Source organism: Glycine soja, chromosome 10 (assembly GCF_004193775.1).
Source record: "Glycine soja cultivar W05 chromosome 10, ASM419377v2, whole genome shotgun sequence".
NCBI classification, from domain to species: Eukaryota; Viridiplantae; Streptophyta; class Magnoliopsida; order Fabales; family Fabaceae; genus Glycine; species Glycine soja.
The window spans coordinates 51,579,203-51,601,609 of NC_041011.1; the positions used below are offsets into that span (position 1 = coordinate 51,579,203).

Here is a 22,407-nt window from a genome sequence, read left to right on the forward strand (position 1 = left end):
GTAACAAGACAATAAATTCATCTTAAAATAATTATGTGACGACGTACAAGTTCATTGTTGAGTTAATATTATTGGTCCACCTCAAAACACAAGAAATATATTTAAAGATTACAAGTCAATTAGAGAGATTTTACAACTACAATAAAAGTAGGCCAATATTTTAAAAATAGTCAAGCTTTATTAATACAGGAGAAACAGGGAGGAGAGGGAGAGACGGAAATACACTGGTTTGTTTGGTAAACCGTAGAGTGTAGACATGATTAGGGTGAGAATATTTTTAAAATTTGAAGGATTTACCTGTCCTATTTTTTACTTATTTGCCTGATTCTATGGTGAGTTTTAATCAATTCTAACTCAGTTTCTTTCTCTATATTAAGAGATTTGAAAATGCAATACAAAATAATACATGTTATATTAGTAACTTTTATGTAAAATTAAATATATCTATTCTTAAAGTTGTAATTAATTCTTTAATTTATTACTTCTCTACATTGTGTGACTTATTTTATATTTTTTCAAAAGACAATAAACTATAGATGATGTGTTGTACAAAGAATTAAGAAAAATTCTTCAAAGGTAAAAAATTATTTAGATCATATTGTGTGACTTATTTAATGATATGTTTTCTTATAGGTTAACTAAAAATAATTACAAAATTGACACTTTTTTTCATAAATTATAGAAAATTTAAATATCATTCTCAAATGCATGTATTATTTGATTTGCAGGATCTATGATTGTCAATTATTACAGTATTGTAAATAAATAATATTTTTCCTTTTGACTTTTATAAATGTAATATTTGTAAATTGTTATCTTTGTATATAATTTAATTTATTTATACTATTATAATACACATCAATGCACAATATAATAAAATATAAAAAAATTTAATGATTTTAACAAAAAAAACACGATAACACAATAAAAATATAGATACACAAGCGCAACAATGTGTGTTTGACTAGTTTTAATAATATTTTGGCTTTCTTTTTTACTTCCCCACCCGTGGACCACCTATTTTATAGGTCTACCGAAGAAAGAGCCTATTTTAACTTATATTTTTGTCCTCTCATCATTTCTTAAATTATTTTTTCTTTCAACCAAACACCTAAATAAAAAATAAAATTAAAATTAAAAATGTTTGATAAAAAAATAAAAAGAGAGAAAAAATAAAAATATATGAAAATACACCGAGCAGGAATTCCAACATTTAAATTTTTTATTTTATTTTCAAATATCCAAAAATATTTCCATTCATGCTATATTATTTACATTCACTGTACCAAACAAGGGATTTACTCTTGTAATTTTTTTTCTTTAATGATTATATATATATATATATATTGCTTGAGTACTAGCACTACTTAAAAAAATGATATATGAATATTTTTATTTTCATGTTACAAATATTTATTTGACACTTTTTTTATTAATCATATCATATTTATGTTTCTCTGGATTTTTTTCCCTAAACGTCAGATAACATCGGAGTGTCACACTGTGACTAAACTTTTTCTCTACGTATATTATTACAAAAGCGATCATATGACACTTTGAGAAGAAGGGTAAGATAGAAAAAAGAAAAAGGAAAAAAATGATAAATGATGCACTTTATGTCAAGATGAGTTTTCATATAAATAAAGCTACCACTCCACTTTATTCCATGCAAGATATCAAGTGAATTGACGTTCATCAATTACAAAATTTAAAAAACTAAATTTGTTTATCACAGTTATGCCTTAGCAATAGGCTCCTTACGTGAAACTACAGATGACATATAATGTAATTAATTTTTTAATATGTAATTGTATGCAACAAAATAGAACTTAGTTAAAATGTATTTTCATATTTTTTATTCTCATTGTAAATATTAGAATAATTATTCTAGACCAATGAAAGGGAGCGAATGTGTATGAAGGTGAAGAGAATAGAATAACTAGATGAGTTGCTTGTGATGCCTCTTAACTACGTTTTAGGTGTAGTGATCTGTAAAAACTTTGTGTCAGTTGTTGAAATAGTAAAAAAAATTAATATAATTGGAATATGTGCATTTTGTACCCATTGTACTTTGTGGTTTATTAATGCCCCCTTGTTGCATGGGTGGTACCATCGTACATGAATGATACGTCTTATATCTAATTGTGAGGCGATTATTATGAATATTTTTCCAAATGTGATCTAATTAGTGCAACTTGTATTATTTTGTTGTTGTGCTTGGTCTTGGGTGTTTATTGTTAGGTCTGGATAATAGTATCATTAATCACTTGGGCTGACGTGTTTCACCGAGAGATCTAAATATGAATTATATTAAATTCTTTCCTTTTTAAAGTCAAATTATTATTATTTTTATTCGTGCGTTGTATGTTTTTATTTTAAATTTCATTTTTTCGTTAGAAAATATAAAAAATTAAAATTCTAATAAGTTTATAGTACTCCACTATAATGAATAGTCATTTAAAGTTTGTTTTCATATCTATGTATAATATAGAAGCTATTCCATTATAATTTTAATAGGATATTTTGGTTATGTTCAGTAAAATTAATTAAAAAATTAATTGTTAGTTGAAAGTTGAAAAATCAACTTACTAAATTAAAAGTGTTTAATAAAATTAGCTGTTAAAATAACTAAATATAAAATAATAAAAAAATAATAAAATCATGATTTATTTAAAAATAAGAAAAATAAATAAATATATTGAACATAAAAGTGAAAAAAATATAAAAATTAAAATTTAAAAACTAACATTTTTTAAATGTAATGTTTAAAAAATCCTAAAAGTTACTTAATTTTTTTTTATTTAATAAATAAATAAGTTTTTCAGTTAGTAAAAAAAATAAAAATTAACAATGAACATAACATTTATCTACAGTTTTGTTAAAAACAACTATTGTACTATTTGAATGTTTTTAAATTTTATTCTTGCATGTTTTAATAAAAAATATTTGAATCATACTACTCTTGCCTTATTCTTGCTTTTTTTTATAAAAAAAATAAGTATTTCCTCAAAACAACTTTAATTGAACATGTGAAATACGTCATAATATATGCATCTTCATTAAATCTCACTCGGTGTTGTTGCTATACTGAAACATTTTTGTTTATGATTTTATAAAGTGAACACACTTACAGTGCAAATCAATCGAACAAAATAAATGAAGAGCAAAAAATAATACTAATGTATTTACCAATTATCAATTTATGGTTTAAATATATTTTTGTTTTGTAAGTTAATATATTTTTTTCATTTTCATTCTTGTAAATTATTTTTTTCCGTTTTAATCCTTGCAAAATATATATATTTTTTATTTTTTATTTATCTTTTAAGTGTTTTAGATGTATTTTTTTTCTGCTATTCAAAATGTTTTTTATTATTTAAAGCGTTATCTAAAATATTTTAAAGATAAAAAATAAAACATACATTTTATAAGAATTAAGATAAAAAAAAATTACAACAATAAAAGTGAAAAAAAAATTAAACTGCAGACACAAGAAATATATTTAAGTCCTTATTCAAATAGAGTGTTGGTGGAAACTGGAAAATGTCAACTTGAAATGCCTAACACGTATGGCAATTGGCTGAGAAGTTCTGGTGAATGAATTAGTTCGTGCAATTTTGCGTTCATGGCGGGTCAATATCACAGTTCAAGAAATTTGAAGCGAATTAAAGAGCATTTTTTAATTTTACTTTTCCTACAAAACAAATAACAAATTCATTCTTTTAATTAAAATAGTCAAAATTAACAGATAATTAGAACATAACGGCTAATCAAGTTGGAGCTTTGCGTGCTAATTGGAATAGATAATTGGAGATTCTAGGGATAAACACACAGAGGAAAGATTCTGCAGTTAAATTTGATTTAACAAACAATAAACTAAAAACGGTTGGTGTTGGATTCTATTCGCCGAAAGACTAATTTATTGGTGTCGGTTTGACTAAGACCCTTTTTATACAGAAAAAGATGGAAGTCCCACTAAAACAAAAACACATTCTTTCCTCTACAAGCCCGCGAGGTTTCAGGAATTGGAATAAGAAAACACTGGCTAAACACAATAAAATGGAAATTTCCTGTATTCATTTATCACATACGCGTTTGTTCTAAAGCAAAATTGAGAAGTAGGTAAAGCCAATTCGTTACTGCGAGCAACGCGTTTAATCTCTTCATGAGCATGTTTCACTACCCAAATAAGTATACTCTTATCCACATTCAAAATTAAAAGAAGCCGGAGAGCATCAAGGAATCTTAGGAATGAATCGTATTCACTTGACCACACACACGAAAATGACTACTATGCAAAGCTCTATAGAGAGCATAGCTTAATAAACCGGCTGCATATAAACATAAACCACATTTTACGACAACGTTGCTCACGAGAAGTGCATATATATATATTACTATACAAACACATGCAATTGACAGTCCAGTTCCTGCCTGAACTTTAGAGAATGCTCTCCCAGATACAAATTTTGAACGGTTCATTTTAGAGATTGCGAATGTCGTTGGAGAAACACTTTGATTAAGTATCCGTGAAATATTTTTATGTCTTATAATTAAGACTTATATTATAAATAAATTTTATCTTTCATTTCAAATTAAGTTTCAAGACAAGATCGAAATGAAATTCACTTTACAATTGGATCCTATTGAAAATCAAAAAGACAAACTTTTAGTTTTACCTTTTAAACATAAATTGAACATGTCTCAACTAAAAATCAAACATGCCATCCGATATTGGTGATCACCTACAAACACTCTTACCTTTGATTAATGGTCCGACATAATGTCTATATAGTAATAGAGGTGGTTAACGTGACAAGATACCACATTTTGTTGGTTCATTAATTGTTTCTACGTAACCTAAGCATAAAAGAATAAACTTCATATTGTAAACTAAATTTGCAAAAGTGACCTTCATTTTTCTTCCATTTCAAATTAAGTTTTAAGAAAAAGTTAGAAACAAAACTCAATTTATAAGTGAATTCAACCAAAAAATAAACATTTTTTTTTAGTTTTACTTATTGGACGTACATTCCAAATATGTCTATGGTTTTTTTTTTATTTTTTATATTTGCATAAACATGTCTATGGGTGACGGCCACTTTCAAACATTCTCATACTTAAATGAGTACTAGTTTGCTAAAGTAACCTTCCACCTACAAACCATGAACCCTAACTCCTAAAACAAGCAAGAGAAATTCCTAATTTTACTCTTTGAATGTATGCTTAGGACATTATGTTGCATAATGCATGTATAGAAAAATGGAGGTGATTTATGAGGCAGGTCAAGCAAAATGATGACAAGTTTTGTCTGTCTATTAATTGCTTTTACATAACCCAAACATAAAGGAATTGTCCATATTTGTGTCAATAAGTAATTTCATAACTTATGATGATCGAATGTTTCAAGAAATGTGTAAAATTCGACATTTGGTATTTAGATTTCTAAATGACATAAGTCAAGTGTAGTGTCTACCTGTGATCACAATAATAAAATGAATAACTCAACATGTTTTTTCGTCATCAGCCTAAAAATATGTTTAGATTGTAACAAAATTTCACTTTCAGAATAAAATCATGGTTAAATCATCACAAAAACAATTATTTATTATTTTATAAAATCATGATACAATTAACTAACTTCTTATTAAACATAAGTCAAGTGAAGTGTTTATTGATGATCACGGTAATGAATTGAATAACTCAACATGTCTTTTTGTAATTAGACTAATAATATGTTTAAATTATAATAAAATTCCCTTTGAGGATAAAATCATCACCAAAGCAATAATTTATAATTTTAGAAAATCATAATGGGTTTAATTAACTAACTTGTTATCAAAATGGGTAAACAAAATCATTATTATTATTATTTTCCAAAAACAGATGAAACGGGGAGTTGTTTCTTTCTTTCTTAGCTTGTACTGTACAGTATGACAAGGAAACAAAGAAGGAAAATAAAAAACAATAAAAGGAAAAACGTGTTGCTATTGAAGACCAGATGAGCTGGACCCACCACAACAGGTTTTCCAAACCCCTCCTAAAACTAAAATAGTTTTTTCATGAACAATTAGAAGAAAGTAAAACAATTTGTTTTAATTAATTTCAAGTCCCCTATAAATGAATCGCGTTTGTTTTCTTAAATCTCTCACCAAACCAAACAAAGGCAGAAGCGAGATCTCCTAGAAAGCGAGTTTCTCTTTTCTCTCTCTCTTTCAATTTTCACATAGTCAGCGAAAACAAACAAACTATTGGAGATTTGGAGCACGAAACACAACACAAGCAGCAGCCACCTCGTTTCATTGTTTTGAATTCAACTGAGAAAAACGACAACGAGGATGTTTCAGGAGAGCAGCGTGACGCGGTGGCCGACTCAGTGGACTCGCTACCACGACAAGCTATTCGAGCGGGCCCTTCTGGTCGTGCCGGAGGATCTGCCGGACCGGTGGGAGAAGATCGCCGACCAGGTTCCCGGCAAGTCGGCGGTGGAGGTAAGGGAACACTACGAGGCCCTCGTCCACGACGTCTTCGAGATCGACTCCGGCCGAGTCGAGGTCCCGAGTTACGTCGATGACTCGGTGGCGATGCCGCTCAGTGGCGGTGCTGGAATTTCTACGTGGGACAACGCTAATCAGATCTCATTCGGTTCCAAGCTTAAACAACAAGGCGAGAACGAAAGGAAGAAGGGCACGCCTTGGACTGAAGAGGAACACAGGTTTGTTAACGCGTCAACGATTTCGCTTCAATTCGATTCCTTCTTTTTCTGTGTATGGGGTTTGGGGTTTTGATTTTGGGTTTGTTTTCTTTTTAAGAGAGCTGTTTAGGTGTTGTAATTTTAGAAAAAAAAAAAAGGAAAAAATTTTCAAGCAACTTTGGGTTTCTGTTTGATGCTGTTTTGACCTGGAATTTTTTTTCTTCCTGAATTTTATTTCTTGATGACCAGTTCGGTTTTATAATCTGAGGAATTGTTTGTGTATTTTTATCTTTTTTCTGAGAACATGCTATAATCTGAGGCAATATATTTTTGTTTGTCATGTATTTGAAGATTGTCTAAACCCTCAATATTCAAGTTGCGAGTGCCATGAAGGTGAAGGGCAATGCTAATTTCATGGTTGCTGACCTACTCTTTTTGTGACAGGCTGTTTCTCATTGGGCTTAGTAAGTTTGGGAAGGGAGATTGGAGAAGCATTTCAAGAAATGTTGTTGTGACAAGAACACCAACTCAAGTAGCTAGCCATGCCCAGAAATACTTTCTTCGCCAGAATTCGGTGAAGAAAGAGAGGAAGAGATCAAGCATTCATGACATAACGACTGTGGACAGTAACTCAGCGCCTATGCCCATTGATCAGACTTGGGTTCCTCCTCCGGGTGGTTCAGTGCAGCAGTCACAGCAATACCCATCAAGCAACATGCATGATCAAATGGGTACATTTGGGTATTCAAACTATGGCTTTGACATGTAAAGAATGCTAGAAGCCATGTGTTCTGTATATAGTGCTGTAGCTTTGATTCATAAGGTTCCCCTCTTTGTAAAGTTTTATGGTTTTGCTAGCTGACAAGGGTGATTGGGAGTATTGCTAGTTATTGAATTTTTATCAGTGTAGGTTTCGTTTGAATACCTTTGTGAATCCTATAAATGAACCATGAGGATGAAAGGGTAGTGAATACTAATAGTGAACCTTTAGGAATGAATTCAACAGGAATGGAAATTCTTTGTATGTGTCCAATTCAATTACTGCTTTGCAATTCGGATTTAAGTATTGAAATGAAACCATAAATAAACCTTGGCCATTTGTTCAGTCAGTTTCACTTGAGTCAAAGCTGCTTACTATGAGTATGCATTCAATCAGCAACCAAAGCCTGTTTTGGTTGCTATTTCTTGATGGCTACTTTATTATGGTAAAAGCCTGTAATCTTATTGAAGGTAATGAAAAGAGTTGCAGAACTCTTGTGTAGAAAAATGCATTGTGTTTCAGAGGCGCCCATTGTTTACTGATCTTGTGCCCACTACTAGATCGTTTTAATTTTTTTCTCTCCTTTCTTTGCCGAAGACAAAACTTCACGAAATCAATTGCACTTTAAAGCGCAATATATAAGAGAATCATAAAATAAGAAAAGAAATGAAAAAAAAACGGCTGAATCAAGGATTTAAAATCATTTTTCAACTCGGCTAAACATTATTTGGGAATGGTTTGAATGGGAAACACATGTTGTGGCAAATGTGGTACCTGAATTATTATCAAGTATAATAATACGAGTGCAACAAGCTAGGGGGGATGATATGTGGGTTTGGTTGGAGAACCCCACAGGGAACTACACAGTAAACTCTAGTTATAGGGCGTTGTGTAGATTGAAGAGGGGGAGCCATTTTGATGAGATGAGAAGTTTCATGATTATGGAAGGCAAAAATACCAACAAAAGTGGCACAATTTGCTTGGAGATTACTTAAAAACAGGCTGACTGCTAAAGATAATTTGAAGAATACCTATGCCCTTTTTGCAGACAAATGGAGATGACTAGTTCACATCTCTTTCTCTCGTGCTCAAAGATCCAAAAGTTGTGGGTAGAGTACTATGCATCATGGCTCGTCTAAATGCTGTTTTTCAAAATGATGCAGTGACTCAAGAAGGAGAGATGAGAGAAATGCATGCGTGTTTAAGGAGGTCATTGATACAACAAGAATTATGCTCACATATATCTTGGACATGGTTTAGAAGCCTGGAGGCAGATTTTAGCAACAGAGTGTGTTATTGACACGATAGTATACATGCACTCTGATGGCGGTTATTAGCATGGTAGTGGTATCAAAAGGTTAGGCTGGTTTGTTATTGGGAACGTTGGGTTCATGTACTTCCTTAGTAGGGATGAGCAATAACTTTAGGCGGCGCTATTAATTCTGGTTATTTTGCATTTTTAATCCCTTTAGGATGCCCATAATTCAGCTATTAACGCAGAGCAATACCCAATATGAGATATAAAATCTTTAGTCAGAACTCCATTATCACCCTGTAAAAATGAAAAAAAATTCTTAAATTGGCCCTTAAATTTGTAGGACCAACATTTTAGATCAGTCATGTTGGTCCTTAAATTTTTAAAGCTTATTCATGTCTTCACAAAAAAACATTCATCTTAATCATTTTCACTTTATTCTTCATTATAGTTTTACAGAAAAGGGAACATCATTTACACTTTATTCTTCATTATTGTTTTACAGAAAAGGGGACCAAAGAAACGACACTTGAAAAGTTAACTAAGAGTTCATATAATTTCGTGGATTAGAAGTCTAATTCATTTAATCTGGACTAACACAGAAATGACTTCCTAAGACGCCCAGGCACTACCCAGGAGGACAATGCCAAAAAATGTCATAATGGCTTCAATCCTAAACCAAAGATTGCGCATCAGCTTCCATCTGAGAACCCGTGATTTCCCCCACATTGCATCGGCGTCCATTTGAGAACCCGTGATTTCTTGTTCATATCGTCTGTGTTGATGACGTTGGGCTAATAAATCCCACTGCAAACCATCAATTTTAGACCCATTTACCCATTTGGAAAAAGTACTTATGAAAAATATAAAAAAAAAAACAATCAATTTGTTTGATGAATTGATCGTGTAAATTCGAAATTTATAAAGAATTCTTAAGAAAATAAAAACTAAATTATGATTTCAATTTTCTATTCAAGAAACATATATGTTAACTGTTTTCTTGTCTATACTTTGATCTACTAGTATATCCTAACGGAAACAAATTAAACATGGAAAAGCCGTATCAGCCACTCCAATCCCAGAAAGAACCTTGAGCCCACTCTATAGGCTCGAAAACGGTGGGTTTGGGTATAGTAGCGGCATGTAACTTTATACCTGGAATGACACTAGATTGGACCAGAAAATCATTCTCCATTCACAATCACCCATATCATCTTTAATCCCAATACTACAGCCAAGTTAATCTGTTACCTGCATCCAGTCCCTTTTTTAAGCATTGATAAGTTACACAGAGAAGCTTCGATCTATTCAGTTGACTTGCTCATTTCCTAAACTGAATTCATCCACGACGAAACTTATATTAACTTTCCCATTTTTTCCTTAATCGAAACATACTGATTAGTTTTGGCACCGACAACTCACAAAAGTGAACAATTACTGGAAGGGATTACATGACAAGTTCATAATAAACGTACCAAGTTTGGTGGATGCAATGACCTGGTTTCATCCGTCAAGAAACTACAAATAAACAAGAAACACAATCTATACAAAGACCAAAGTTCACTAAGGGTCAATGTGTTTTATTCTCCATCATGCTTATTTCCCACAAAGTGACCTTGCCGGGTTGTGTGAAGGATAAACTCAGCCCTTTTGAGAACCTTCAGGTTTCTACATAGAAAAGAAAAAAAAGTGTTAGATTGATGGAGTGAAAGAAAAAGAGAATAACATAAGATCCGCAATAAAATTTCAATGCCACCAAGTTGCTAGAAAACAGATGCAATAAGTAAATCTAGGTAACCACCCCACCAACACTGCTATGCACATGTGTGGCATATGGTAGCCCTCATTGGGAAAAGATCCCCCTTTGGTTCACAGCAAATTGAGTTTGATAACCAAAAAATGCAAAAACAAAATATTAAAGAACGGAACTGTATCAGCAATCAGCATTTCAGATTCAGAAGTAAAGAATTTTAATGCAGTCCCTTCAAGGGTATACCATTTCACGCACCTTAAACATGGCATCGAATTGATAGCAAAAATAAAGAGAGAAAAGTGTAAGGCTAAGGCTTGAATTCATTCCATGTATGATATAATGATGAGCCTAGCAGAGTATCAAAGGGATTTTGCAAATGATCTCAAATCAATTGTTCATTATATGGAAAATGAGCATAATTGCGTAACAAAGGTATACACTCTGGGTAGTCCCTCCTCCCCACAAAACAGAAATGGAAGAAACAAGCTTCAAGTCATGTCATGATTCACATGAACGGTAAGTAAGTTGAGTGTTTTTGTAAAAGATGGAAAATGGATATTCAAAATTAAAAGAAATAAGCAGAAAGCAACATAATATTCTCAAAATAAAAACAGTGGATGGTGGCAGAAAAGGTAACAGACACAGCAATGGCCCACAAATCTAATTTATCCCCACGAACAAAAGGATTCGTATTCGTAGAAGCGAAAGGAAGAAGAGAAGCGTGTCCTGTACCTTATCAGCAGCAGCATCTTTGCCCTTGTCTGCCTTGGTCTTCTCAGCCTGTTGCTTCTGTTTCTCCAACCTCTCCCTCTCCCATTTCTGCACACAAACACAAAGTAGTACTTCAACGTTAAGAAGATGGATCTCGAGATCCGACCCGACCCGAATAGGGTGAAAGTGGAAGTACCTACCTGGATGTAGACGTTTTCTTTGGCCTGTTCCTCCTCGCTGAGAACGCGACCCTTGTCGCTGAAGAAGCGACTGAAAGCCCCTCGATTTGCTGAGTCCATCAAACGAGTCACGGATCCTCGACTCACCCACGATCTCATAGCCATTAGTGGAGGCGGTGCTTGTTAGAAAGAAAAGAAAGAGTCAAAAGACAACTATCTAGAACTTTCGATTTATATATTCACTATCCTCGGACGTGTCACTGTGTCAAACTCAACCCGGATAAAACTCACCAAACACAACAACCCACAACTCACAACTATTTAACTAAGTATTTCTTAAGAATCTTTTGTTCTTATCCATTTATTTGGAATATAATAGTAGCAATTAATAATTAACAAATTTAATAATAGTTCAACCTATACTATATAATGGTACATGCAAGACTCCAACATTTTGATTTATTAGTACAATCAATTAATTGATCAATTATATTATAAAATAATTAATGTTATTATATGTAATATTAAAATTTTTAATATATATAAGTTTATATAATAAATTTTTTGACAATTAATTTTCATTTAATAATTAAATTTTTACATATATAAATTTTTATTAAATTTATAATTTTTATTTAAAAAATATATATATATAATATTATTAGATCAAAATTAATTATAATAAAATAAAAAATAAAAATATACTTAATGTAATAATTATAAAAATCTATAATCAAATTTATTAAAAAAACATTAAAAATACTTTTTAAATTTTTTTTAAAAAAAATTAATTAATACAAATTGACAATCCATATATTTATTAGCTGAAATAATTTTAAAAAAGGGCGTGCATGTGCCAATTTGTAGTGCCCATTAAGAGTAAGCTATGTGAAGGCCTATGACGGTAGCAGTCCAGCTTCCTGTTGCTTCCTGTGCTGTTGGCATAATTGGGCTAGGCTAGTCTGCTTGGGCTTTTGTTATTTCCAGACTCCTTATACTTAAGTTCACCCCCCCAAGTTTGTAAGAAATTACCCTAACCTTTTCCCTCCCTCTCCCCTGCTCACTCGCTAAGATCTTTAGCACATAGAAGATCCCTTTGTCTTGATGTTCCTTCCACAAACGGATAAACCTCTTATCACTGTTGTCACGTTAGTCACAAACATAATGAGGAACTGTGGACAAAATTGCATTTGCTGCTCCTCCCAATTTATTTAGTAGACGACTCTTCCAAGAAGCTAACCTTGACTTTATTTGCTCCACAATGTGATTCAAGTCTGCTCTCTGAATTGTTTCATGCACAATCTTAAACACCATTTTTTTTAGTTACTATATGAATCTCCCATTTTTTTATGGTACAATTTATTTAGATTGAACGATAAAATGAAAAAACTAAAATAGCTAAATCAGATAATTTTTTTATTAAAAATCAATCCGTGAATATCTTTGTCTAAAATTTTATATAAAAAATTCAAATTCAGTTTGATTCTTAATAATTTAAGACTTTTTAAAAATACATGTATGACCATGAATATTAAAATAATTAAAAAAGGAAATATATTTACAAGAATTACAAGTTTATTTAAGCCTTTCTTTTAAAAAAATACATGTATGAACACGAACATTGTAGTATCATGGCCACATCCTACTTGTTACCATCCCTGTTGAATCACATATTTGGTCCTGTTCTCCATTGAAAAAATGACACCATGTTAAAAAAATTGTTTTAAATATGAATATTTTCTCTCATAATTAATATTTTTCTGCAGTATTTTTTTTTCTTTACTTAAAAAAGCGGGTTCAAAAGATGCAGCTGATCTGATTCTCCACTTGTCTCGGATAGACATCACACTGATTACAGGTGGAAACCAAATTTGCCAAAGTTGCAACGCCTCGGTGTGACTCAGCCCGATCGAAGTGACGTCAACCAAACACGTCCTAGCTAAGGTGAAGAAGAATCACAGGAGAGTTAGTGGAGAAGCACTTCTCTTTTTTTCTATGTTGAAGATGTTTTCCGGGAAATAAATAAAATAAAGTAAAAATCTTAATGCATGTTTGATTGTTTGAAAATTTGGTGTCGAATGACTTTTGAGACGTTAAAGAATTAAGATTTTTATTTTTATAAGTTGGATTTGTATTGTAACATATATTACAATAATTGTAATTGCAAATCAAACATACACTTAATTATGCATTCTAAAAAATAATTATAACATGTACCCAGTTTTTTTTTAGTTAAAATATAATTTTTTTCTTTCTTATTTTTTTAAATTCGTAATTTTAATTCTCCTATTTTTTTAATTGAAACATTTAATCTTTTATTTTTTTAAAAAATTTACAATTTTAATCTCCTTACTTTCCGAATGATACATTTTGTCTTCCACTCTTTAAAAATATACCATTTTAGTTTTCATTTTCAATTTAAGATTTGACTATGTACTTTTTAAATTCTCTTCTTTTTAATAATTAACTTTTTTAGCAATTATTTTTTTTTTAAATTGTTGTGTGGATAAAAAATAAACACTTGTGCGTCAACATTTATATAATATATAGAAAAAAATTTGAAATTAATCACAAAAACTAAAATTAAGAATTTGTCTAAAATAAGAATAAAGTATCTCAATTAAAAAATAAAAACTAAAATCACAAATTTTAAAAAAGTGAAGGATAAAATGTATCATTTTATGGGAAAACGAAAATCACATATTTAAAAAAATAAGAGATAGAAATTGCATTTTAATATTTTTTTTTTATTTCTCTTCCTTTTTTAATTATACTTTTAATCACATTAATGATTTTATTTTCTATTTCTCTTCTCTCCACCTACATACATCCCAAAGATGGAGGGTGCAATTGTAAGTTTATTAGCACTCTTGTTTTTACCTGCATTTGTGTGTGCTAACCAAATTGCATTCTTCTCTTTACATAATGTATTTGATTTGAATTTTCATACCACATGCAAGCATGATTACGTACGTGTCCATGATCAAATACAAATGCTGTCTGGTACTGGCAATTTGGTAAACAGCCATCCATTTTTTTTTGTCTCTAATTATTCTCTAGAATATCTGAAGATTCCTCTGTCATCGAATTCCTTGCTTGGTAACAACGTCGTCAAGTTATTATTTTGTTCTATTTTTTTTTATCATATTTCTTATTTTGTTCCAAGTATGTCATATTTTGATCCATCTTGACAAGTAGATTGTCATGTAGGAATAGGAATATCACTTTAAATTTTAAAGCATTGATTAGTCTGTAGGCAATATTGTCTTCTTCTTCCTCCTTATTAATATTTTTTATTCTGCCTTCAATCACCAGTTATGGGAGATGGATGTAATACTAAATACCATAGTTGTTCTGCTTGAAGTTTAGTTGTATAGTTGTTCTGCTTGAAGTTTAGTTGTGTGTAATGTTTCAGCGTTGGCTTCCCCTGTAACTGCTACAATGGTACTGAATATATATTTTTTGCATTGTTCATTTTTTTCTTTTACTTAATCTTCATTGCTTTGAAATTAATAAAACAAAAAGAAGGACCGAATAGTTTGAAGTTTGAACTATTGCCTATTCATGTAACTTATTCACCCAATCTTATATAGTTTTTCTGGTAGAGATCATTTTAAATTGAAGGATATAAATTAAGAGGAAATACTTGTATGTGATGTGTGGCAATTTGGAAGATCATGCGTAGAGAGTTTAATGGCAGGGTTTGCAAATTGACCTGTAGTCATAATTACACTGGGCCCTCTCGGAGTTTTGTGCCTTTTTGTTGTCGCTGTGTTTGGTTCTGCATGTTAGCCTCACACAGATATTTAGTAGTTGTTGTTCTGCATATAAGCCTCACACGTATACTAAACGAGTGAACCTCAAAATCATGGCCTTACACCTATTGAGTGAAATTAATGAACAGTGCATGTGAGTATGTGACTGTGACACAACCCCCGGTTTTCATATTGCAATGTGCTACTGTGGTGATTAACCTTGCTACACTGTCGTCCTTGTTTGTTTCCTTATGTATATTGATACCATAAATTATTACTAGTATATCATTTTATATTGTCCATACCATTACGTGTTTATAGTCTCTTTATGACATGTAATTGAATTTTTTAATTATAAAAAATAATAAAACTTAATTACGTACTATAAAGAGATGCTCTTGACTAGAATTGTGATCTCCTAGTTTCCTAACCATATACTAATATTTGCTTGTATTGATAGCCCCTCCGTTCCCAAGAGTATAAAACTGCATCGAATAATACAAGCCACTAGGCATGGTAAATTAAATTGTGCCTGCACCTCGGGATATTTCATGTGGGGTTCATCATATTTGTTGAGGAAAAGAAACTCCCGAAATTGAATTATGCATTTATATATCCTTTTTCATTTCTAGATTTCCTGAAGGCTTAGGTGTAGGCACCTAGCTAGTAGCTACAATATCAGCACTTCTCTCTATTGATAAACAATTGGCTGTAATGCCGCAGTAGAGGACGATCACAACATTTCGTGCTGGTTACTTTTTGTTTTATGGTCATGATTTCACTCTCTCTAATCTCTCCATTCATTTTGTAGTTGTCATTATCTTTAGATTTTTCACTACCTGGTTTAAAATTGAGGGATTGTAGTTCTGTTGGTACATATTACACATTCAGCAAAACAACTGAAACTCAACTGAACTTGTTTATACTTTGACACAGGGTCTAGCAAAGGAAACAACAATGGGAGGTAGAGGTCGTGTGGCCAAAGTGGAAGTTCAAGGGAAGAAGCCTCTCTCAAGGGTTCCAAACACAAAGCCACCATTCACTGTTGGCCAACTCAAGAAAGCAATTCCACCACACTGCTTTCAGCGCTCCCTCCTCACTTCATTCTCCTATGTTGTTTATGACCTTTCATTTGCCTTCATTTTCTACATTGCCACCACCTACTTCCACCTCCTTCCTCAACCCTTTTCCCTCATTGCATGGCCAATCTATTGGGTTCTCCAAGGTTGCCTTCTCACTGGTGTGTGGGTGATTGCTCACGAGTGTGGTCACCATGCCTTCAGCAAGTACCAATGGGTTGATGATGTTGTGGGTTTGACCCTTCACTCAACACTTTTAGTCCCTTATTTCTCATGGAAAATAAGCCATCGCCGCCATCACTCCAACACAGGTTCCCTTGACCGTGATGAAGTGTTTGTCCCAAAACCAAAATCCAAAGTTGCATGGTTTTCCAAGTACTTAAACAACCCTCTAGGAAGGGCTGTTTCTCTTCTCGTCACACTCACAATAGGGTGGCCTATGTATTTAGCCTTCAATGTCTCTGGTAGACCCTATGATAGTTTTGCAAGCCACTACCACCCTTATGCTCCCATATATTCTAACCGTGAGAGGCTTCTGATCTATGTCTCTGATGTTGCTTTGTTTTCTGTGACTTACTCTCTCTACCGTGTTGCAACCCTGAAAGGGTTGGTTTGGCTGCTATGTGTTTATGGGGTGCCTTTGCTCATTGTGAACGGTTTTCTTGTGACTATCACATATTTGCAGCACACACACTTTGCCTTGCCTCATTACGATTCATCAGAATGGGACTGGCTGAAGGGAGCTTTGGCAACTATGGACAGAGATTATGGGATTCTGAACAAGGTGTTTCATCACATAACTGATACTCATGTGGCTCACCATCTCTTCTCTACAATGCCACATTACCATGCAATGGAGGCAACCAATGCAATCAAGCCAATATTGGGTGAGTACTACCAATTTGATGACACACCATTTTACAAGGCACTGTGGAGAGAAGCGAGAGAGTGCCTCTATGTGGAGCCAGATGAAGGAACATCCGAGAAGGGCGTGTATTGGTACAGGAACAAGTATTGATGGAGCAACCAATGGGCCATAGTGGGAGTTATGGAAGTTTTGTCATGTATTAGTACATAATTAGTAGAATGTTATAAATAAGTGGATTTGCCGCGTAATGACTTTGTGTGTATTGTGAAACAGCTTGTTGCGATCATGGTTATAATGTAAAAATAATTCTGGTATTAATTACATGTGGAAAGTGTTCTGCTTATAGCTTTCTCCCTAAAATGCACGCTGCACGGGACAATATCATTGGTAATTTTTTTTTAATCTGAATTGAGGCTACTCATAATACTATCCATAGGACATCAAAGGCATGTTGCATTGACTTTAATCAGAGGTTCATCTAGAGGATTACTGCATAGGCTTGAACTACAAGTAATTTAAGGGACGAGAGCAACTTTAGCACTACCACGTCGTTTTACAAGGTTATTAAAATCAAATTGATCTTATTAAAACTGAAAATTTGTAATAAAATGCTATTGAAAAATTAAAATATAGCAAACACCTAAATTGGACTGATTTTTAGATTCAAATTTAATAATTAATATAAATTAAACTTAAATTTTATAATATATGTCTTGTAATATATCAAGTTTTTTTTTTATTATTGAGTTTGGAAACATATAATAAGGAACATTAGTTAATATTGATAATCCACTAAGATCGACTTAGTATTACAGTATTTGGATGATTTGTATGAGATATTCAAACTTCACTCTTATCATAATAGAGACAAAAGTTAATACTGATGGTGGAGAAAAAAAAAATGTTATTGGGAGCATATGGTAAGATAAGACGGATAAAAATATGCTGCAGCCTGGAGAGCTAATGTATTTTTTGGTGAAGTTTTCAAGTGACAACTATTCATGATGAGAACACAATAATATTTTCTACTTACCTATCCCACATAAAATACTGATTTTAATAATGATGATAAATAATGATTAAAATATTTGATTCTTTGTTAAGAGAAATAAGGAAAACATAAATATTCTCATGGAAAAATCAGCTTGTAGGAGTAGAAACTTTCTGATTATAATTTTAATCAAGTTTAATTCATTCTTTTAATTTTATTATTAGTACAAAATCATTCTCTTGAATTTAGAGATGTATGTTGTAGCTTAATAGTAATTTTTTATTTTTATAATAAAATTCAAGCAGTCAAATTTCATCCAAATAATCGTGTTCGTGGGTGTAAGTCAGTTATTCCTTCTTATCTTAATATACACGCAAAGGAAAAAATAAAAATAAAATTCGAGGAAGCGCAGCAGCAGCTGATACCACGTTGCTTGACGAAACTGATAAAAAGCGCTGTCATTGTGTCTTTGTTTGATCATCTTCACAATCACATCTCCAGAACACAAAGAAGAGTGACCCTTCTTCTTGTTATTCCACTTGCGTTAGGTTTCTACTTTCTTCTCTCTCTCTCTCTCTCTTCATTCCTCATTTTTCCCTCAAACAATCAATCAATTTTCATTCAGATTCGTAAATTTCTCGATTAGATCACGGGGTTAGGTCTCCCACTTTATCTTTTCCCAAGCCTTTCTCTTTCCCCCTTTCCCTGTCTGCCCCATAAAATTCAGGATCGGAAACGAACTGGGTTCTTGAATTTCACTCTAGATTTTGACAAATTCGAAGTGTGCATGCACTGATGCGACCCACTCCCCCTTTTTTGCATTAAACAATTATGAATTGAGGTTTTTCTTGCGATCATCATTGCTTGAATTGAATCATATTAGGTTTAGATTCTGAATTCGATTAGATTTAGCATTTTAGGTTTGCAATTACAGTATAAGGCTTTTCTTTGGATTTTGTGATTAATTCTTGTTATTTACAACTTGGATTAGTTGTTGTGGGATTCAGGTATTGGTGTGATTGTTTGTACCATCCGGTGGTGGAGCTTGTTGGAAATTGGAGATGAGTCAGAGGGGTTTAATATATAGCTTTGTTGCCAAAGGAACTGTTGTTTTAGCAGAGCACACGCAATATACCGGGAATTTCAGTACCATTGCCGTTCAGTGCCTGCAGAAGCTGCCATCAAATAGCAGCAAATACACGTATTCCTGTGATGGTCACACCTTCAATTTCCTCCTAGACAATGGATTTGGTATTGATTCTTCTTGATTGATTTTATTTATGTATTGGCTGTTAAGTGTTAAGATATATGCCAATGTCTTAAAGCTTTTTCTCCGCCTTGCAGTTTTCCTTGTTGTTGCTGATGAATCGATTGGCAGGAGTGTTCCTTTTGTATTTCTTGAACGGGTGAAGGATGACTTTATGAAGCGCTATGGTGCTAGCATTAAGAATGACGGTGCCCATCCACTTGCCGATGATGAGGACGATGACGATTTGTTTGAGGACAGATTTAGCATTGCATATAATCTTGACAGAGAATTTGGGTCCGTTGTTGCTCGGTCCTTTTTAAATTTTCGTTTACTTCTTTTTAGTTTTGTTTTTAGTGTTTTGAATTTTTTTATCTGGTTATGCAGACCAGCACTCAAGGAGCATATGCAGTATTGCATGAACCATCCAGAAGAAATGAGTAAACTATCAAAATTGAAGGCTCAAATAACTGAGGTCAAGGGGATAATGATGGACAATATTGAGAAGGTATATAATACTAAGCCTAATGACATGCAAACTCTTTTGGCTGCTAGTTGCTATCAAATGTTTTTAGCTCGGGATCCTAGAATTTATCTCTGGATTTGCTTGGAAGTGATTTTAATTTTTGGGAAGGGGATAATGGTGGAAGGATGATAACATTAGTATTGCAATGCTGTTTCAAACAGTGAATTTTAATGTGGCTTCCTAGTGGGACTCAAAAAAATTTGAAGGCCATTACTTAATATTAATACGGTTACAACATGACACAAATACGGGCATATCAGAAAGTCTTTGATATAGAAGATATGGTATAGCCTAGATACATTTTTGAAATGTTTGTTCTGTTTTTTTTTGTAATCTCTCTCTCTCTCACAAATCACACAATTGCAATTGTGTTGGGTGTCATGCTTCTCAACTTGAACTTAGTAGATCTTTTTAATGTCAATTGATATTGCAGTGCCTCACCCTTTTACTACCCATTTTAAAACTATTCACCATGATTTTGTAATCTCAGGAGTCAGTGCGAATAAACAGTTGAATATATTAGGATGGTAATAAAGATTTTTCAGAACTGGCTAAAGGTCAAGGTCAATAAGCATATATGTTAGGCCCCACATGTATTTATTTAATAATGTTATACTTATTAAAATTATAATATTCAACATATTTCTAATAGTAAATGTACAATTTTCTGTGTGAAGTTATTTTCAATAATAAGCTCAGTTTATTAGTTATTTACGATGTACATAATTACTAAAAGGCTACACATTACTCAGTTTCTTTCCTAACTTAATAAGATCTTTTATTATCTTTTTTATCTGTTACTTTTTTATCATCCATCTATTATCGATTTATTTGTCCTGTTAATAGAGGAGATAAAAAACATGTGTGGAAATTACAAATAATTTCAATATACATAAGAACATTAGTTATGTTTCTTAATCTCTCTGCAATAACCTTAAAAGACAGTTAAAAAGGACGATTAAAGATTAACACTATGTTCAATAATGAAGAGATGCATACTTTTTTATTTGGATTTAGACCTGTAAGTGGATTGAGCCACCGGAGGGTGAGTTGATGAAGACTGGTTGTTGAGTCTTTTGCACATGCATTCATAAAAGACTGGCAGCTTCTGTTAACTGAGCCAAAATATTTGGAAGGTTTTCTAGTCATGGAAAAAAAAAATAGTTTCTGTACATGCACAAGAGATTGTATCTTCTGGCTTGTAAAAATGACATGGCTCATACAGGAAATGGTTACATTCATCTCAATTTTTAGTTTTTTAGGCATACTCAAAGATCCTCTCCTATCACTGGACCATTATGTTGGGGGAAGAGAGAGACATTTTATTGTGTACCTGCCATGGTGGGTTATAAGGTCCTCTAGGTATATTTAGTCAGCTTTATCTCTCTGACAGGATCTTCTCTTGTTAGTATCTAACAAGAAGAGAGGTTCTGGATCCAATATTAGATGAAAATATCCCCTCTTAGGCCATGGTAGCTTCATGAGATTGCTTGGGTTTGATTTCAATAGCATATTAGTATGTCCTTCAAAGGTTGTAATTCAATAATCACCCCTTTAGTTACTCATAAAATGTATGTGTATAAAAGCATAAGTTCAGCGATTGTGACAGTTAGACCAACAAAAAGGTTATTGACGCCCTTAGTAAGTAGCTTTGGTTTTAGGAAAGGCTATACTGCTATAAAATTTAATCCACATAATTGAGGGACTAGAGAAGATTTTCATCACATCTAAACTGTCACAGAACTGGTAAATCGAAACTAGAACAAGAGACTGCTTAAACATTTCAACTTTTTCGAAAAGCCATGTTGTAAAATATTAAGCACTTCTAAGCAACATCTGTACTTGCTGTTTTGAAGGTTTTGGATCGTGGAGAGAAGATTGAACTGCTGGTGGACAAAACAGAAAACTTACAGTTCCAGGTATGTATGTATGTATGTATTATTATTATTATCCTAATCAAGCATTAGTATCTCTCCTTTCTTAATAAATTCTTTGCTTACCCAAAAGAAACATTATTGTTTGAATCAACTAGTCTGAACTCTCAAGTAATCTTGCTGATGTTATGGTATTTTCCGTTCAAATTTAGGCTGACAGCTTCCAGAGGCAGGGCAGGCAGCTGAGAAGGAAGATGTGGCTGCAGAATCTCCAAATGAAGCTGATGGTGGGAGGAGGAATCCTTATCTTAATTATAATTCTGTGGGTTATTGCTTGTGGGGGTTTCAAATGTTGATGGAGACACTGGAAGTTTAAGTCTGTATAAGGCAAGAGATGCACAAAATGATATACTACGTGTACATGAAATTTGGCACTGGAATTTATGGTCACTGTCATAGACTGTAATTAAGCTTGTGGTGAGCTGCTAGTTATTTTGAATCAAGCTCTTACTTTAGATGGCATATCTGGATTGGTTGTGTGTATCAAGACAATGTTTTTACCATTAGATAGACTATTGACACTTGCCCTCTCTTCAAGTTTATTTATTTCTTTCAATTAAAAATGTTAACTGGACCTGCAGGGGTTAAAAAGCGATAGCAGGTATCGGATGGCCACAAATCTCTTACGGTGGGAAAGAAATGTGGTCCACAGGATG

At 32.7% G+C, this 22,407-nt stretch overlaps 4 protein-coding genes across 7 annotated transcripts; 3 read left to right on the forward strand and 1 right to left on the reverse strand.

The window, feature by feature from the left end:
• Window positions 1-6,123: 6,123 nt before the first annotated feature.
• LOC114371158 (transcription factor DIVARICATA-like) lies at window positions 6,124-7,814 on the forward strand. The gene is made up of 2 exons (XM_028328594.1): window positions 6,124-6,715; window positions 7,139-7,814. Exons 1-2 carry the CDS (start codon window positions 6,339-6,341, stop codon window positions 7,461-7,463), a joined length of 702 nt encoding a protein of 233 aa, XP_028184395.1. The 5' UTR covers window positions 6,124-6,338; the 3' UTR covers window positions 7,464-7,814.
• Window positions 7,815-10,043: 2,229 nt separating this feature from the next.
• Window positions 10,044-11,647, reverse strand: LOC114371159 (uncharacterized protein At2g27730, mitochondrial-like). Its single transcript, XM_028328595.1, has 3 exons — window positions 11,374-11,647; window positions 11,195-11,281; window positions 10,044-10,377 (listed from the first exon to the last, which is right to left on the reverse strand). Exons 1-3 carry the CDS (start codon window positions 11,515-11,517, stop codon window positions 10,351-10,353), a joined length of 258 nt encoding a protein of 85 aa, XP_028184396.1. The 5' UTR covers window positions 11,518-11,647; the 3' UTR covers window positions 10,044-10,350.
• A 3,868-nt stretch (window positions 11,648-15,515) lies between these two features.
• Window positions 15,516-17,397, forward strand: LOC114370405 (omega-6 fatty acid desaturase, endoplasmic reticulum isozyme 1). 2 transcript variants are annotated; one of them, XM_028327750.1, is made up of 2 exons: window positions 15,516-15,623; window positions 16,044-17,397. In XM_028327750.1, the coding sequence occupies exons 1-2, from the start codon at window positions 15,621-15,623 to the stop codon at window positions 17,202-17,204; spliced, it is 1,164 nt and encodes a 387-aa protein (XP_028183551.1). In that variant the 5' UTR covers window positions 15,516-15,620; the 3' UTR covers window positions 17,205-17,397. The 2 variants fall into 2 exon arrangements, with proteins under 2 accessions (XP_028183551.1, XP_028183553.1); XM_028327752.1 differs by having other exon boundaries at window positions 15,618-15,876.
• Window positions 17,398-18,435: 1,038 nt separating this feature from the next.
• On the forward strand, window positions 18,436-22,281 carry LOC114372001 (vesicle-associated membrane protein 727). 3 transcript variants are annotated; one of them, XM_028329363.1, is made up of 6 exons: window positions 18,436-18,593; window positions 19,037-19,296; window positions 19,390-19,588; window positions 19,679-19,799; window positions 21,674-21,736; window positions 21,904-22,281. In XM_028329363.1, exons 2-6 carry the CDS (start codon window positions 19,107-19,109, stop codon window positions 22,045-22,047), a joined length of 717 nt encoding a protein of 238 aa, XP_028185164.1. In that variant the 5' UTR covers window positions 18,436-18,593; window positions 19,037-19,106; the 3' UTR covers window positions 22,048-22,281. The 3 variants fall into 3 exon arrangements, with proteins under 3 accessions (XP_028185164.1, XP_028185163.1, XP_028185165.1); XM_028329362.1 differs by having other exon boundaries at window positions 19,053-19,296; XM_028329364.1 differs by lacking the exon at window positions 18,436-18,593 and adding an exon at window positions 18,617-18,886 and having other exon boundaries at window positions 19,053-19,296.
• The last annotated feature ends 126 nt before the right edge of the window (window positions 22,282-22,407 follow it).